General features: G+C 44.7%; 2 protein-coding genes across 3 annotated transcripts; both read left to right on the top strand.

Annotated features, from left to right (window-relative positions):
* The first annotated feature begins 316 nt into the window (after positions 1–316).
* LOC307232247 (rab5 GDP/GTP exchange factor-like) lies at positions 317–4,736 on the top strand. 2 transcript variants are annotated; one of them, XM_080003173.1, is made up of 9 exons: positions 317–413; positions 1,055–1,253; positions 1,342–1,469; positions 2,546–2,697; positions 2,814–2,883; positions 2,967–3,102; positions 3,210–3,304; positions 3,447–3,703; positions 3,805–4,736. In XM_080003173.1, the coding sequence occupies exons 2-9, from the start codon at positions 1,096–1,098 to the stop codon at positions 4,231–4,233; spliced, it is 1,425 nt and encodes a 474-aa protein (XP_079859299.1). In that variant the 5' UTR covers positions 317–413; positions 1,055–1,095; the 3' UTR covers positions 4,234–4,736. The 2 variants fall into 2 exon arrangements, with proteins under 2 accessions (XP_079859299.1, XP_079859298.1); XM_080003172.1 differs by having other exon boundaries at positions 1,330–1,469.
* A 7,867-nt stretch (positions 4,737–12,603) lies between these two features.
* psmd9 (proteasome 26S subunit, non-ATPase 9) lies at positions 12,604–14,699 on the top strand. Its single transcript, XM_080004527.1, has 6 exons — positions 12,604–12,780; positions 12,903–13,002; positions 13,477–13,670; positions 13,826–13,927; positions 14,035–14,123; positions 14,522–14,699. The coding sequence occupies exons 1-6, from the start codon at positions 12,652–12,654 to the stop codon at positions 14,547–14,549; spliced, it is 642 nt and encodes a 213-aa protein (XP_079860653.1). The 5' UTR covers positions 12,604–12,651; the 3' UTR covers positions 14,550–14,699.
* Positions 14,700–15,066: the final 367 nt, after the last annotated feature.

The following is a 15,066-nucleotide window of genomic DNA, read 5'->3' as shown; positions in this document are numbered from 1 at the left end:
CAAAATGTGATAAAAATGTGTGGACAGCAAAAAAAAATATCATTGACTGCCTCTATATAAATTATATACACACACACACACACACACACACACACAAATACAAATACAAAAAATACAAATAATTCTCGTGATATGTAATATAAATTGCTAAGACACGTGCGCTGGTGAACAATAACCTAATTTCCGAAAAATACAGCAGTAGAAACACAGTGCTACGACTGACTGGGCGCTCAGCGGACGATAACCCACTGAAGCCCCGCCCCCTCGCTCTGCAAGTGCTTCCGGGGTTACCGCCGGGTCAAACAAGTCAGCTGATCGTTGGCGGCGCCCCAGCGCCTGTCTCTCGAGGCTGCGGCATTTCGGGATCTTCGTGGTCGTCGCTGAGCTTCCATTCCAGTCACACGACAATCAAGGTCTCTCGGTTTTTTTTTTTTTGTTTCTTTTCTTACCCTCGTGTGTTGCACAGATAAAGATCTGGAGCGTCAGAGTATTAAGGAGTTTCAAGGAAGTGCTTCAGGGGTTATGTGCCCATGGGCTTAATGCCTTTTGGTGTGCTTTGCTGTCAACTCGGTCCAAAATGGGAATTACGAAGTTAAAGTGGTAATCCGTCGGATGAATTTGTAAAAAAGAAAATCACGTTTGATGCTCTTAAAAAAATATATATATATTTAATGACACTTTATAAGAAACAGGTATTCAGTGTATTTGCTTGATGTATGTGCTCCTGTATATGCTGTTGTCCATTGTTGGTGGCGGGGTCCGCCTTTCAAAGATCAGGCGCCCGCAAGAAGTCAAAGGCAGCCACGGTGAATGATATGGACCAGCGTAGTGAGTGGTGAGCAGTGAACTGTCGATATGGGTGAATGTTCACGAAAAGAACAGCGACGTATCCCCACCCTCGCAAGTGACCGAGAGAAACACAACATCACTCAGAAGGAGGCACGCTTAGACTCCCAGATACTGGATCCTATGGGGAAAAGGGGGGCTTTGATTCTGGGACTTGTAGTGGAAAATGACGTCTTCAGGTCACACGTTGATTCCTTATTTTTTCCAGGTGGTTGCGATCGTCGAGAGACAGAGAGATAAGGATCAACAATGTGGACAGATAGGCAAAGAGGAATTCACGTTTCACAGGCGGAGCTGCTTTGCAAGAACACCTGTGGTTATTATGGGAACCCCGCATGGCAGGGCTTTTGTTCCAAGTGCTGGAGAGAGCGAACCCGCAAAGCCGAGACGCAGAACCAAGAGACAAGGTGAGCTCAATGCTGAAACGGCGCAGAGTGCTTTGACTCTGCCTTTTTAATTGATTGATCAATCACCTCTGTTCAGTTTTGCCCCCAGCCAAAGCAGTGATGGAGCAACTCTTACTTTCAACAAATTTGAGGAGAAGAAGAACACCGAGAAGGGCCGGAGGGTTAATACGATGAAAAGACTGTTCTGGGGTGGCCCATCGCCTCCAAAACATAAAGGTATTTCTCTCCCCTTGAAAATAACGTTGGCAAACTCAGTTCCATCCTATCCAATGCAATGATGTCATCATATGACCGCGTTTTATGAAACAAATAAGCAAGAAGGTGGGCATGGGACTCCAGGCACTGGGTCTGACGGTACCTGGGAGGAGTAGCAGGAAATGGACGGTTTGCTTAGTGGGGCCATTTAGATTTTTATGTGAGCCTGAGATGTGCAGTGAACTTTCTGAGTGTTTTCATCTCCCAAGGTGGAATCATCTGAACCGTCCATTTCATACCAGAGAGAGTCCTCTTTTGGGGTTAAATAATGGCTGAATGATGAATCGTTTTGTAAATGTCGGACTCGATCGATACCTCTGAGCTAGTACAAGAGAAGATTCATGAATGCTTTAACCCCATCCCCGGAACACATCGTATGAAAACCGCATCTCACACAAACACAAATTAAGATAGACACGATAAGAAATCAGCTTCAGAACGTCTTCCTGAGGAAGGGGTCGATAGAAAGCCTTGTAGGTTAATTTGGTTTGATCCTCAACTATTTCCAGCAGCCCCCGTGACTGCCCATTTGGATTCTTTGAGGGGTATCTATGAACAGCCCCCAGTCATGCGCTCCAGTAAAAAATGTATGGAAAAGTAAACAATAACATTCATTGTATTTGCCTGCAGATGCAAACCGCAGAGTGCTGATTTGTTTACAGTATATTTTTAAAAAGACCGGCTTTTTACCGTTGGCGGAAATTGGGTGTCGTCGGTCGATGATATCTTGAAATCGAGTTTTTATGCTAATATTTTCACACAAGATGTAAAGAAGCCACATGCAGACCCTAAACATATCTAAATGATGAATAGCTATGAGATGGGTAGCAAATCCATTTTTATCTCATTTAATCGAATACAAAGCCAGACGGAACAAACACTGCCTCAAGACAAGGTATTATACTGCATTGTGATATTAAGGAAGGCTGTATTTTGATCACACGTTATAAGTGATCCAGAATTCAATACAGCTTGTTGTATGTTCTACGTGTATTAATGGGAGATCAAAGTTATAAGGATACCTTTTGTACATCTAGAGTCTTCTGAAAGCCATGCAAGCTCCCTTAAAGCCTTTCAAAGTCTTGGACCCGGGGACTTCACTGGGTTCCTTAAGCTCCTGCGAAGTCCTTCTTCCCAGCGTTTGCAGTCACGCTGCACTGCGTTCCTCAACACTATGGAGGCCTATCATGTAATGAACGGATCTTTTGCCATTTATTTCCTGATAATTCTGTGACTCAATTGTTTATTAAGGAGCCACTCTGACCGTTGAATCTGATTTATTTTTTTTATCCCCCCCCCCCCCAGGATTTGCCGGTACAAAAGCAGTCTGACCTTGTACAAGACTTCTACCAGAATATATCTGATTATTTCAGCAGTGAGTATAGCCTGGTTTTATATTCCTGTCCATCTGAAGTAGATCCTGCAAACATGTTTTAAAGATAATTTCTTCAATTTTAGGTTTCTCTGAGGCACAGGTCTTTCAAATAATGGAGCACATAGAAAAGTTAATTATGACACGCCTGCACAAATGGGTTTTCTGCCACGACAGTGTTGACGACGAACAAAAAGATTTGGCTCTCCAAAGGAGGATACGGTAGGTTTCACACCCGGACTATGTCCTTCTAAAAAGTCTTGGACCAGTTTTGGTTTATCTATTTGATTATTATTATTATTTTTTTTTTATCATATCACCTTGGCCAGGTCTCTCAACTGGGTGACTCCACAGATGCTCTGTGTACCATTCCCTGACAAAAAAACAGCAATCACCGGGGACCCGTATTTGCCTGCAATAACAGGTTATTCACAATTTTTTTTAATCAATTACCGACACAAGTCAGTAAGCAATGGCATGCATGTCTTGTGATGCTATAAATATCACTTCTGGCCGCCTGACTGTGAACATCTCGTGATTTGGCTTTTCTCCCTACTATTCAACAGCCATAATTGAAATGGATGCCAAACGAGCGCCGCAAGACAAGCTTGCATGTATCACCAAATGCAGTCAGAATGTGTTCGAGGCCCTCTCAACCTCGAACAGCGAGCCGGCCAACGCCGACGATTTCCTCTCTGGCCTGGTGTATGTGGTGCTGAAGGCCAACCCGCCGCGGCTCCACTCCAACATGCAATACGTGATTCGCTTTGGACTCCCTCACAGTCTGATGGCAGGAGAGAGTGGTTACTATTTCACCAATTTGGTAAATTTATTGAAGCTTTTTCGAGGGGGAGGGTGCCGCCACTAAACAGAATCTTTCGATAAAGCGTTGCACATGGCTAATATCTCCTGTCTTCACTTCAGTCCTGTGCCGTGGCCTTCATTGAGAAGCTGGATGGGCCCGCCCTCAACCTCAGCCAAGAGGAGTTTGAGAGCTACATGTGTCACCGCCGCACTCCCTCCGCGTGTAAAGAACGCAGCGAGCGGCACCGGGCGGCCCACTCCACGCAGCATATGCTGGAGGCTCTGACCAGGAGACAGGAAAAGCTGGACCAAGGTATCGGCGTCCTTAAAATACAGCTACAACAGTGGATGGAAGACGTGGCGGCCAAAGTGGACGAGGCCAAAGCCCAGACTGCGCTGGCGCAGAAGGACATGACGGCCCAGTTGGAGCTTTCCCGGAAGTGTTCGTCCTCGGGTCGAGATGCGGCCCCTCGGGGGGACGTCGACGGAGAGCCGTCGGTGCTGCTGCTCAGGGATCCCGAAGCCTGTGAGAAAGACACGGAATGTTAGCAATGTAAATGCAAGACGTTTAATGTGATCCTCTGTTCCTCCCATAAGTTAAGGATTCCATGAATATTTGAGTCAATCTTTTTACTTCGGAGGCGGTGGGGGGGGAAGGGTCCCCCGACAAACGTAAGAACTCGGAAGCCATTTACACAAGCGTCTGCTAACACAATTTTCTTTCAACTGACTTTGTTGGAATAGGGCACAGAGCAAAGTGATATGAGTACTCATTAAGGATCATTTAGAAAACATATATTAATAATAATTTAAAAAAAATAATCTTTTTTTTTTCCCCCTCCCTCCTCTGAACCTCAAGTGCCTGAATATTTACCATTGTGAATTCCAACAGATGTTAATAAGGGAAAAAAAGAGACGGTAAGAGCAAATGTGTTGTGTTTAAACTTGAACTGGCAATACAACACATTGGTCTGCAGAGGCATTTTCAAAACTTCTGGGTAGTTTTGGGGGAAAATGAAGATTTTATTATTTACTTGTCTAATTTATAATAAAGTTAGTTATTTAATATTGTCATGTTTTACATTTCAGTCATACACTATTTAGTTTCAGTACATATTATTTTGATTTGGAAAGTAAGTTCACATCATTCTTAAAAGCAACATGTTTTTTTTTATAAATATTTATGAGTATAATATTTAGCAAAAATATTTCAGAAATGTTTAAATGTGCTGTCTTACAGATTATATCATATACAGATGTAATTTGAGAGATATATATAGATATTATGTTATAACTGGAGATTGTCAAACAAGTCATGCACACATACTTTGTCATACGGAAATAATCCTCTGTAGATTTTGTCTTGATGGAACATTTAGTACATGAACATGATTTACAGGCTATATCAGAGAAAAGTCATTAGTGTTGACCTTGAATTTCTAAGATCTTAATTTCTACATAAACATTTAATTAGGGGTCCCACACGAAGTGCGGAAACCCAATTGTTTTTGTTCAGGTTATTTATTTTTTTTGTAGATAGACCTAGATCTGCCACCAATCCCCCCTCTTTGGTGAACTATTTCACCATGTTTGGGTTTGAGCAACTAATCACTACTCCAAGAGGGGGAGAATCATCACAGGTGAGACAAATAAACATACAAAAAACATGTGCATGGATAAACATAGATGCAAACAACATGCACACGGTAAAACAAACATCGGAAGACAACATGTATCGAAAGAACAGTTAATCAGGACCAGGAAAACTGGAACAGCAATTGGGCACGCGGTCTCTTCCTATCATAGTTATGGCAGTAAATGAGGAAGAAAAGGAAGGGGGAGGTAACCAGGAGGGTGTGTGTGAGAAGTGTTCACCGGTGAGTGTACAGGACTTGTCCCAATTTGTTCTGGAGTATAAGGTCATTGTTATGTCGTGGCGCCTCCAAGCAGCGGAAAGGCTGGAAGGGACTCGACGTAGCACCGCCAGGTCGCAGCATGCCAGAAACCGCCAGGACTCCAGCCGGCAGGTAGCCCACCCGGCCAACCACGCCCCCACACCAACCCACCAGCGCCCTGCCACCCTGGAAAACCCCAGTGCTCAATGTGTGTTGTGCAATTTCAGTTAAAATTGCGGGGTGTGGGGGTTCCTCCAAGCGAGTCGAACCCCAATCACACACACTCCTCCTGCCCCGCAGACCATGGTCTGGTGGAGTGGTGTTCGGAGTGGGACTGGTGTGCGAGCGTATGTGTTCGAAGCTAATATGAGTGGGATTACAATTTTGGGATGGACGAGAAGCATGTCGGGGCAGGAGCGTGACGGGCAAGATTGCAGCCGCCCACCACATCCCCACCCACATAGCTCGCACCCCACCCGTCCCGCAAGCCCTAGGCCTATTGTGTGGTCAATGTGCTGAATATAAGTTTTGGCACTGGCAGAGATAGGCAGAGCGCAACTAGATCAACGCAGGGGTGCAGCAGGCCGGGGAGCGGCCACCCGAACCCCACCCCCCCGGACCCCACGCCATAGCATGCCCGACAGATACGACAAGATCGATACGACATACAATATTCTGAAACCCAAAAAACGCGATTCATCGGCCAGGATGATGTGAAGCCGGGGGGTGGTTATTTATTTTTCTGTTCAATTGATCCCATTGATGCTGCAACTAACCTGGACCCTGTGCATTGCTGCCTGTAGCTTTATCTTATTTCAGCCAACATGTTGTGAAATATTCCACTATTTGCACCAAATTCTGCCCATGAAGTTAACCCATGTACATATATTAGGGGAATTCCTCACCTAGCCCTGCCCTTCTGGTAGCTACGGAAACCTGGGGGCATTGCCATGTGATGTCTTTGTGATGTCACATTGCTCCCCCATAAAGCTGAGTGAACCCCACTCTTGAAACTAACACAAATTTCAAACCGTGGACCCTCCTGCCACCCTGAAACCCAGCATTTGGAGGAGCTGCCGGCAGTTTACGCAAAGACAAAAAAGAGACGAAGAAGAAGAAGAAGGTACAGGGCCAGCACACTTTTACAATTTCACACAGTCCTTTTAGTATACACCCAGTTGTCATAGAAACATGTAAACATTAAGCGAATTCCATGCATAGCCCCGCCCCACAGTACATGTGTTGATTTACTTCTATATTTCTATTTTATTATGTTTATTGATTAATTTAACTCATTCTGATTGGTTGTATATAGCAGCAAACAGTTCTAACACCGTCATTTACATTTAGTCATTTTGTTTATGTGATGAGGGTTCCATTAGGAGCTATGATAATAATATAAAACTTGTAAATATATATATGTATTTACATAGATTTTTTTAAGGAAGAGGTAAGAAGAATAGAAGACAGAGGGAGATTCCACCCCCTACCATGGCTTCCACCAAGAACAAAGATCAGTCTGAAAAGACAGCGCCACCAGCTCAGCCAAGTACTGTCGTTGTACTGTTTTCTTTTCCTTCCGCCATTTACGAGACCAACCATGCTCAAGGCAATAAGTCTGAAGGGTCGGGTGTGTCAGCTAAATTCTGTTGGGAGAACAGATTTTCAGGGTCCGAGGTCCAGACAAATGAACATGATCATTTCCTTGTGGAAACAGAAAAACTACACTTGCAAAACTATGCAATGAAAAAAAAAAAAACTTTCATTTAATTCATCTTTTTAAAAAATGCTGAGAATTAACACATACATTTTCCAATATTATTCTCTCTAATGGCTTAAATTTTAGCATACATGCAACTTATGCGTAGCAAGGTGTTTGGTATTGTTTTATTGTTACTTTAGCCATACATCTTTATTTACTTCTTAAGCAAAAACTGCTATTACTATCAAAAATAGATTAATTGATGCATCAAAAAAAGAATTGTATGCATGGTTTTAGATGTATATTTTTTCTGTATTTCCTGCAATTACCAAACACAAGGCTTGTGTAAGTTGGACAGTTTGACCTTGCCTGTCTTTCTCTGCAGCATTCGTTCTCGGGCGTCCTCTGCACGGCCCTCTTGAGGGGATGCAGGGTCTCCGCCAGATGGTTCTGCCTGGTCGAGCCGTACCACCACAAGCAAATCTACTTCAGAGCAGCGGACAGATGGGAGAGTCTTTTCATGTCATATCAGGTAAAACTGCATGGCAATTTAATTAGCATTTGGTATTGGTGACGTTGGTTAGCCCATGAAAATTATACAGCAGAGACATGCAGACATGCATGCGTAAAAATAATTAAACATGGCATTGCATCAAAGGGAACGCTGCCTTTGCAAATAAACTGTTTTCATTTTATCACGTTTTTTCAGAAATTGACTCCCCCCCCCTTGCAATTTTCATTAAGCGCTCAGCCAATGTCATTAAGCTGTTAAATACTTTTATTAAATGCATCACCTTGATATCAGGTAGATTGTGAATGGCATGGTGTCTTATGTCCCATCTTCGTGAAGATGAGTCTTAGGAAAAAAACCCAATTGATAATGTCACGCAAAAATGTCTCAATGGCCCTTGAACCCCGCCAATTGTTCCTAAAGAAGAGGAAGGGAGCTCCCTCAACTTGTCGCTTCCCTCATCCTTCTGTCACGAATACGCAATAAAGGTGGCGGAGGTAATACTTTAAAGAGGATAAAAATTCCAAATCCAAGGGCCTGTCAGTGCCGCTCTGCTTAATGCAGAGTTTCTGTTGTGTCCCCGGCCGCCGCAGCGGGCATGTCGGCCTTCCACCTGCAGGTCCCCAGCTCCAGCCTGCCCCGGGGGGTGGTGATGCTCGATGAACACCAGCAATCCACAGTGGAGGCGTCCCGAAAGAGGAAGCTCCGCCTGAAGAAGAATAGGTAGGTGGGCAGTCCACTTCCCCCCAGCCTCCCTCTCCCATCTACAGTATGTGTGTGTGTGTGTGTGTGTGTGTGTGTGTGTGTGTGTGTGTGTGTGTGTGTGTGTGTGTGTGTGTTGTCCGGACGCGCCTCGTCGTTGAAACAGACTGAAACAGACTCAGACAAAATCAACCGCTGTGTCTAATCGCAGCAGCAGGGCTGTTATATTATATGATATACCTGGCTGTTATAAGTGAATAACATGAGGCGTTTCTGTCCGTTTGTGCAGAGAGGCTGCCAAAGCGTCCCGGAAAAGGAAGAAGGAGTTCATGAGCAGCCTGGAGTCTCGCGTCAGCCAGCTGGAGGCGGAGAACAAGAGGCTGAGGGCCATCGTGCAGCGCTTCGAGAGCATCCACACCTTGGACTTTCTGAATTCCATGAATTCTGCCTAGATGTTATTTATTCTCATTTGTTATTTAGAATGAAATAGTATTGATTATAATATGTTATTTTCAAAAATAAACGTTTATTTCATTTGTCAAACGTTTGTGACGATAGGGTTCACAAGTGTGTATGACCATGAGAACAGCCAAACCAAAACCCAGATTAAATTTGAATGGGGAAACACAGCCCGACCACATCAACACATTAGAGAACAGATTACTGATGTCAGGGACGTTACGGTGCCTCGTGGTTCTCTGATGACACCAAGCCCAAGTGCTGGTTTGCTGAATGAACAGAGACAAACACACACACACACACACACAGACACACACACACAGACCCAGACATGCACACACCCAAACACACACACACAAAAACACACACACACACACACAGACCCAGACATGCACACACCCAAACACACACACACACACACACCCAAACGCACGCACACACACACACACACACACCCAGACATGCACACACCCAAACACACACACACACACGTTATACAGCTATAAAGTCACCCAGCAAGATCATTTGGTTTAATTGGACAAGCCTTTGCCAAAGTTCAGTCACTAAAAAAGCCACGTAAAAAAAAAAAAAATGCTCACTACATCTCACTTCGTTTTTTTCGTCTTTAACCATGGCTCATCATTATACACACAGACATAGACACACGCACACAGACGCACACGCACACACACACACAGACCCAGACATGCACACACCCAAACACACGCACAGAAAGACATGCACACACACACGCACGCACGCGCGCACGCACGCACGCACACACACACACAGGTATAAACAGGTATACAGGTATAAAGTCACCCAGCTGGATCATTTGGTTTAATTGGACAAGCCTTTCCCAAAGTTCAGTCACTAAAAGAGGCGTGTAAAAAAAAAAAGAAAAAATGCTCACTACATATCACTTACATTTTTAACCATCATTATCATATGATATACCTGGTAGGGCACAGTTTTACATTACGCACACGCTTTTATCCAAAGCGACTTACAATTGTTCAAACACTGACGGTGTTTGCCATCAGGAGCAATTAGGGGTTAAGTGTCTTGCTCAAGGACACTACAGCATGCTAGCAGGAGGAGCCTGGGATCGAACCAGCAACTTTTAGATTATTAGACCACCAGCTCTACCTCCTGAGCTACCATCCCCTAACATGGGGACAGCACAAATTATGGATGCTGAGCAGATGTGAAACACAAATACACACATGCACACACACACACACACACAGACCCAGACATGTACACACATACACACACACACACAGACAGACAGACACACACACACACACACACATACAGACCGGGACCCAGACATGCACACACCCAAACACACGCACAGAAAGACACGCACACACACAGACACACACACACACATACACACACACTCACGCACACGCACACGCACGCACACACCTAGACCCAGACACTCACACACACACTCACACACACACACACGCACACAGACACACACATGCACACACCCAAACACGCGCACAGAAAGACATGCACACACACACACACAGACACAGACACAGACACACACACACACACCCAGACCCAGACATGCACACACACACACACACGCTCGCACGGACACACACACACACACACACACACACACACACACACACGCACACAGACACACACACACCAAGAGCCAGACCCAGACATGCACACACCCAAACACACGCACAGAAAGACATGCACACACACACACACACACACACACACACACACACACACACACACACACACACACACACACACACACAAGATTCAAGATTCAAGATTTTTTATTTGTCACATACATATACATACTTCCATACATATATGCAGTGAAATGTAATGCAACGCACCCGGTGATAGCACACAATAAGTCCTAGGAAAAGGTACAAAAATAAAATTAAAATAAAAAGTAGAAAATTCCTTTCTAATAGACCGACTAACTGACTCCTAAAACGTAATACAGTAAGTGGAATACTTATAGAATAAGATAAAAAATATATAGAATAAAATACAATAAAAAATAAATTGAAATAAAATGGAATAGGTTGAAGGAATATGCCTATGTATATACAGATATGTGCATTTAAAGTGGCATGTGAATTAAAGTGGCATGTGAATGTGAATAGTGTGAGGTAGTGTTTGGGATAATACAGCACAGTATACAACAGTACGGCGCAGCAATACGGCATCACGAACAACCCTGAACAGTGACACAGTATGCGGTACAGTATGCTACATACAGTGCAGTAGGTAGTGGAGCCTAGTGCATGGCTCAGTTAGGACCCCTGGTGAGGTCAGCGTTGACAGTTCTGATGGCTTGAGGGAAGAAACTCCGTCTCAGTCTCTCTGTTCTCGCTGCGTGACTGCGGAGGCGCTTGCCTGAGCGCAACAGCTGAAACAGTCCGTTGTTGGGGTGATGAGGATCCTTCATGATCCTACGGGCTCTGCTACTACACCTCCTGGTGTATAGCTCCTGCAAGGGGGGGAGGGTAGTTCCAGTGGTACGTTCAGCTGAACGCACCACCCTCTGCAGGGCCCACCTGTCCTGGGCAGTACAGTTCCCAAAACAGGCAGTGATGTTGCCTGTCAGGATGCTCTCCACTGCTCCAGAGTAGAAGGACTTGAGGATCCTCACCGAGACCCGGAATTTCCTCAGCTGCCTGAGGTGGTAGAGACGCTGCCTCGCCTTTCTCACCAGAGTGTCTGTGTGAACAGTCCATGTTAAGTCCTCTGTGATGTGGACTCCCAGATATCTGAAGCTGCTCACCCTATCGACAGAAGTCCCATTAATCCACAGGGGCGCGTGCGTCCTCGATTGTGATCCACGCCTAAAGTCCACAATCAGCTCCTTGGTTTTGCTGACGTTCAGGTGTAGGCTGTTGTCCTGGCACCAGAGTGAGAGGTCAGCCACCTCCTCGCGGTAGGCCTTCTCATCGCAGTCGGTGATCAGGCCCACGACCACGGTGTCGTCAGCAAACTTGATGATGGTGTTGGAGCTGGACCTGGCCACACAGTCATGTGTGTACAGGGAGTACAATAGGGGTCTGAGGACGCAGCCCTGGGGGGGATCCTGTATTCAGGGTGAGGGAGCTTGACATGTACTTCCCCACCTTGACCACCTGGGGGCGGTCTGTGAGGAAGTCCAGGATCCAGGTGCACAGCGGAGCATTCAATCCTAGCTCCATCAGCTTGACAGCCAGTCTGGTGGGGACTATGGTGTTGAAAGCTGAACTATAATCAATGAACAGCATTCTCACATAGGCCCCCTTCTGGCCATCCAGGTGCGTGAGCGTGGTGTGCAGTACCTGGGAGACCGCGTCATCCGTGGATCTGGTGGATTCAATGGGAGTTGATTACAGATTATTTTTATTCTCCGTGGATCTGGACACACACACACTTTTGAGTATATGTGAAACACACACAACCCGTGGCTGTATTATTGGGTGAAACATGCGGAGCGATTATGGGTTGGTTCGGTTGGAATGATCGTCAACAATCCAGTGAACGGAGCACTGAGCAATTCCTCCCCAAAAACTCTAAATAGAGGGGGACGTTCTCTAACTGAACGCTGGGAGCAGTAACACGTGGTCGCGGCCACCGTATTCGACCCTCCGCCGCACCCGTAGTTGTGTTCATCCGCCACAGTCTGCGGAGTCCACTGCAGCTCTGCCATGAAGATGACGGAGCAAAACAACGAGGGGGGAGACGTCGCAGTCACCAGGGACGATGTCAACATTCTCATTAAGCAGAAGGACGAAATAGAGGAGCAAATAAAGGCGTATTACGACGTGTTGGAAGATGTGAGTTCTGAGGACACCCGTTAGCTCGCCGATGCTAGCTAGTTGGCGAGCACCTCGGCTGGCTCGCAAGGAAGCTGCTGTTGGTGTTTAAACCGTTGTTTTTAACCGTTTCCTTCTTTCAGCAAGGCGTCGGAACGGAGGGTTCCCTGGTGGACGCCGAAGGCTTCCCCCGGGGGGACGTCAACTTATATCAGATCAGAACAGCACGGCATAATATTTCTTGTAAGCATGCCGTTGTTGTTGTTGTTGTTGTTGTTGTTGTTGTTGTTGTTGTTGTTGTCGTCGTCTGTTTTAGCAACCGATAATGACGAGTGACCTTTCAGATGAACCTCACTTTACTATCTGGTGGATCCATCCCCACTTTATGTTGAAGTTGTGTAAAATGGTAAACCGTGATCATGTTAAATCATATTCCCATGGGCGGTTGGTATAAATGGGCTGACAGGGCTAAGCCTTGCGTTATCTTGAAGAAAAATATGCGAAAGTGGGTTTAAATACCCATGGCAGGTCTTTCTTCTTATTCATGTCAACTACCCCGAAACAGATATTTTGCTTTTCATTGGGGCTAAACGCATTCAGCATATAGACCCATGGGCCGCTGGACGGAGTGATGTATTTAGGATTCAATGGGAGTTGATTACAGATTATTTTTATTCTCCTCATGAAGAAAGGTGAATGCTTTTTCATGTCCATCAGGCCTGCAGAACGATCACAAGGCCATAATGGTGCAGATTGAAGAAGCGTTGCACAGGCTCCACGCTCGAGAGAAAGCCAAGCGTGAGCAGGATGAGGCGGAAGCCCGGACAGAGGCCATGGACCACCAGGTGACTCTGCCTTCTCCCTTTGCACGAGTGGACGGTGTGACGCCCGGCTCCCCTGCCTCCCAAGCTGTGAGTGATGCTTCTTTCATCCTGTCGCCAGCAGTTTTGTCTTTTTGTATTTTTCCCCAGATACGTGAACTGATAACAATTTGGACACAATCGGAACTGAATGACAAACTGTTAACACACTTTTAAGTATAAAATTTGCTGTTCCGTCTCCTTAGGGCATTCGAGTTGGTGATGAAATCTTCGCATTCGGCTCTGTAAACACAGGGAATTTTCGGAACCTCCAAAATATTGCCTCCGTGGTCCAACACAGTGAAGGGGTGAGATATTGTAGTAAAGAACAGTTTTGCGCTTGATGAAGACAATAGACTAAACTTTTTAAGCCTCGAGCAGTAGCTTGTCTCTGAATTTCCCTTCTCTTCTACAGAAACCATTACGTGTTAATGTTCTTCGCAATGGTATACAAACACAGATGAGTTTGACTCCTCAGCGATGGTCTGGTAGAGGACTGCTGGGGTAAGTACAGAGGACAGAGTCAGTATGTTTGAATAGCCATTGCTGTGCAAAACTGTGACCGTCAAGTGCAACAAGAGATCCCCGTCTTATTGCAATTTGAAGTTCAATTTTACTCTAGTTAAGAAATTGCATCATGTGCAATTTTATTAATTTTTAATCATGTATAAATGAGGGCGGCAGGAAAGTATTTGCTCCGCAATTTCCAAGCAGCAGAGCCATCAATAACAGCTGGAACTACTTTACCAGATAAATGAATAAATTCAGCTTGAATATGCAATCATTTTGGTATTATTTTGTGCAGAGGTGTACTCCAGCTTTAGTCAGTTATTCATATAATTGCTGTTTTGTTTTTTGGACCAATAGGTTAGTAATAACAATTCTATCAATATTCCTTTCAGGTGCAACATTATTCCCATCCGTCAGTGATGATCGTCATCATACAGGATTCAGCTTTTCAAAGACCCCTCTGAATAACAAACTATTGCTAAAATAATTACTCATAAATTAGGTTTTCTTCCCTGTTTTCTTTGTGCTTTATCAGAAACATTATTTTTAAATAAAATGGAGAGATTCCGATGTGTATGCAGCAGTTGGTGAAAGCTTTTGAGAATACATAAATCACATCCTCCAATAGATCTATGTGCCGGCACAAGATTATGGCAAATAATGATCTTAATCGTTTTAGGAACAACATAAAAAAATATATATATTTAATTTACATCAGAGTGGTAGTTGCAATTCCCTGATCATACTCTTCATTATATTCATAAAAAGTATGTTATACGTTTAGGATTACATAATTTTGTTTGGCATAACATAAATTGAAGGTCAACAAAATTTAACATGATGCCAATATGTAATTCCTTTGAGGATGTAAAGGCGGCCAGTGTCAGTAAACCCAGCATATCTATAGAATTGAACTCTGTAATATGGCAGACATGAT

The sequence above is a fragment of the Zeus faber genome, assembly GCF_960531495.2.
Source record: "Zeus faber genome assembly, chromosome: 7".
NCBI classification, from domain to species: Eukaryota; Metazoa; Chordata; class Actinopteri; order Zeiformes; family Zeidae; genus Zeus; species Zeus faber.
This window is presented reverse-complemented; position numbering and strand designations above follow the sequence as displayed.

Coding starts and splice junctions, on each gene's coding strand:
- LOC307232247 (XM_080003172.1), top strand. CDS start 1,096: ATGTGGACAGATAGGCAAAGAGGAATTCACGTTTCACAGGCGGAGCTG. Junction 2,698..2,813: donor ACACTATGGAGGCCTATCAT/GTAATGAACGGA, acceptor CCCCCCCCCCAG/GATTTGCCGGTACAAAAGCA. Junction 3,305..3,446: donor GTATTTGCCTGCAATAACAG/GTTATTCACAAT, acceptor ACTATTCAACAG/CCATAATTGAAATGGATGCC.
- psmd9 (XM_080004527.1), top strand. CDS start 12,652: ATGAAGATGACGGAGCAAAACAACGAGGGGGGAGACGTCGCAGTCACC. Junction 13,003..13,476: donor AGCACGGCATAATATTTCTT/GTAAGCATGCCG, acceptor CATGTCCATCAG/GCCTGCAGAACGATCACAAG. Junction 14,124..14,521: donor TCTGGTAGAGGACTGCTGGG/GTAAGTACAGAG, acceptor TATTCCTTTCAG/GTGCAACATTATTCCCATCC.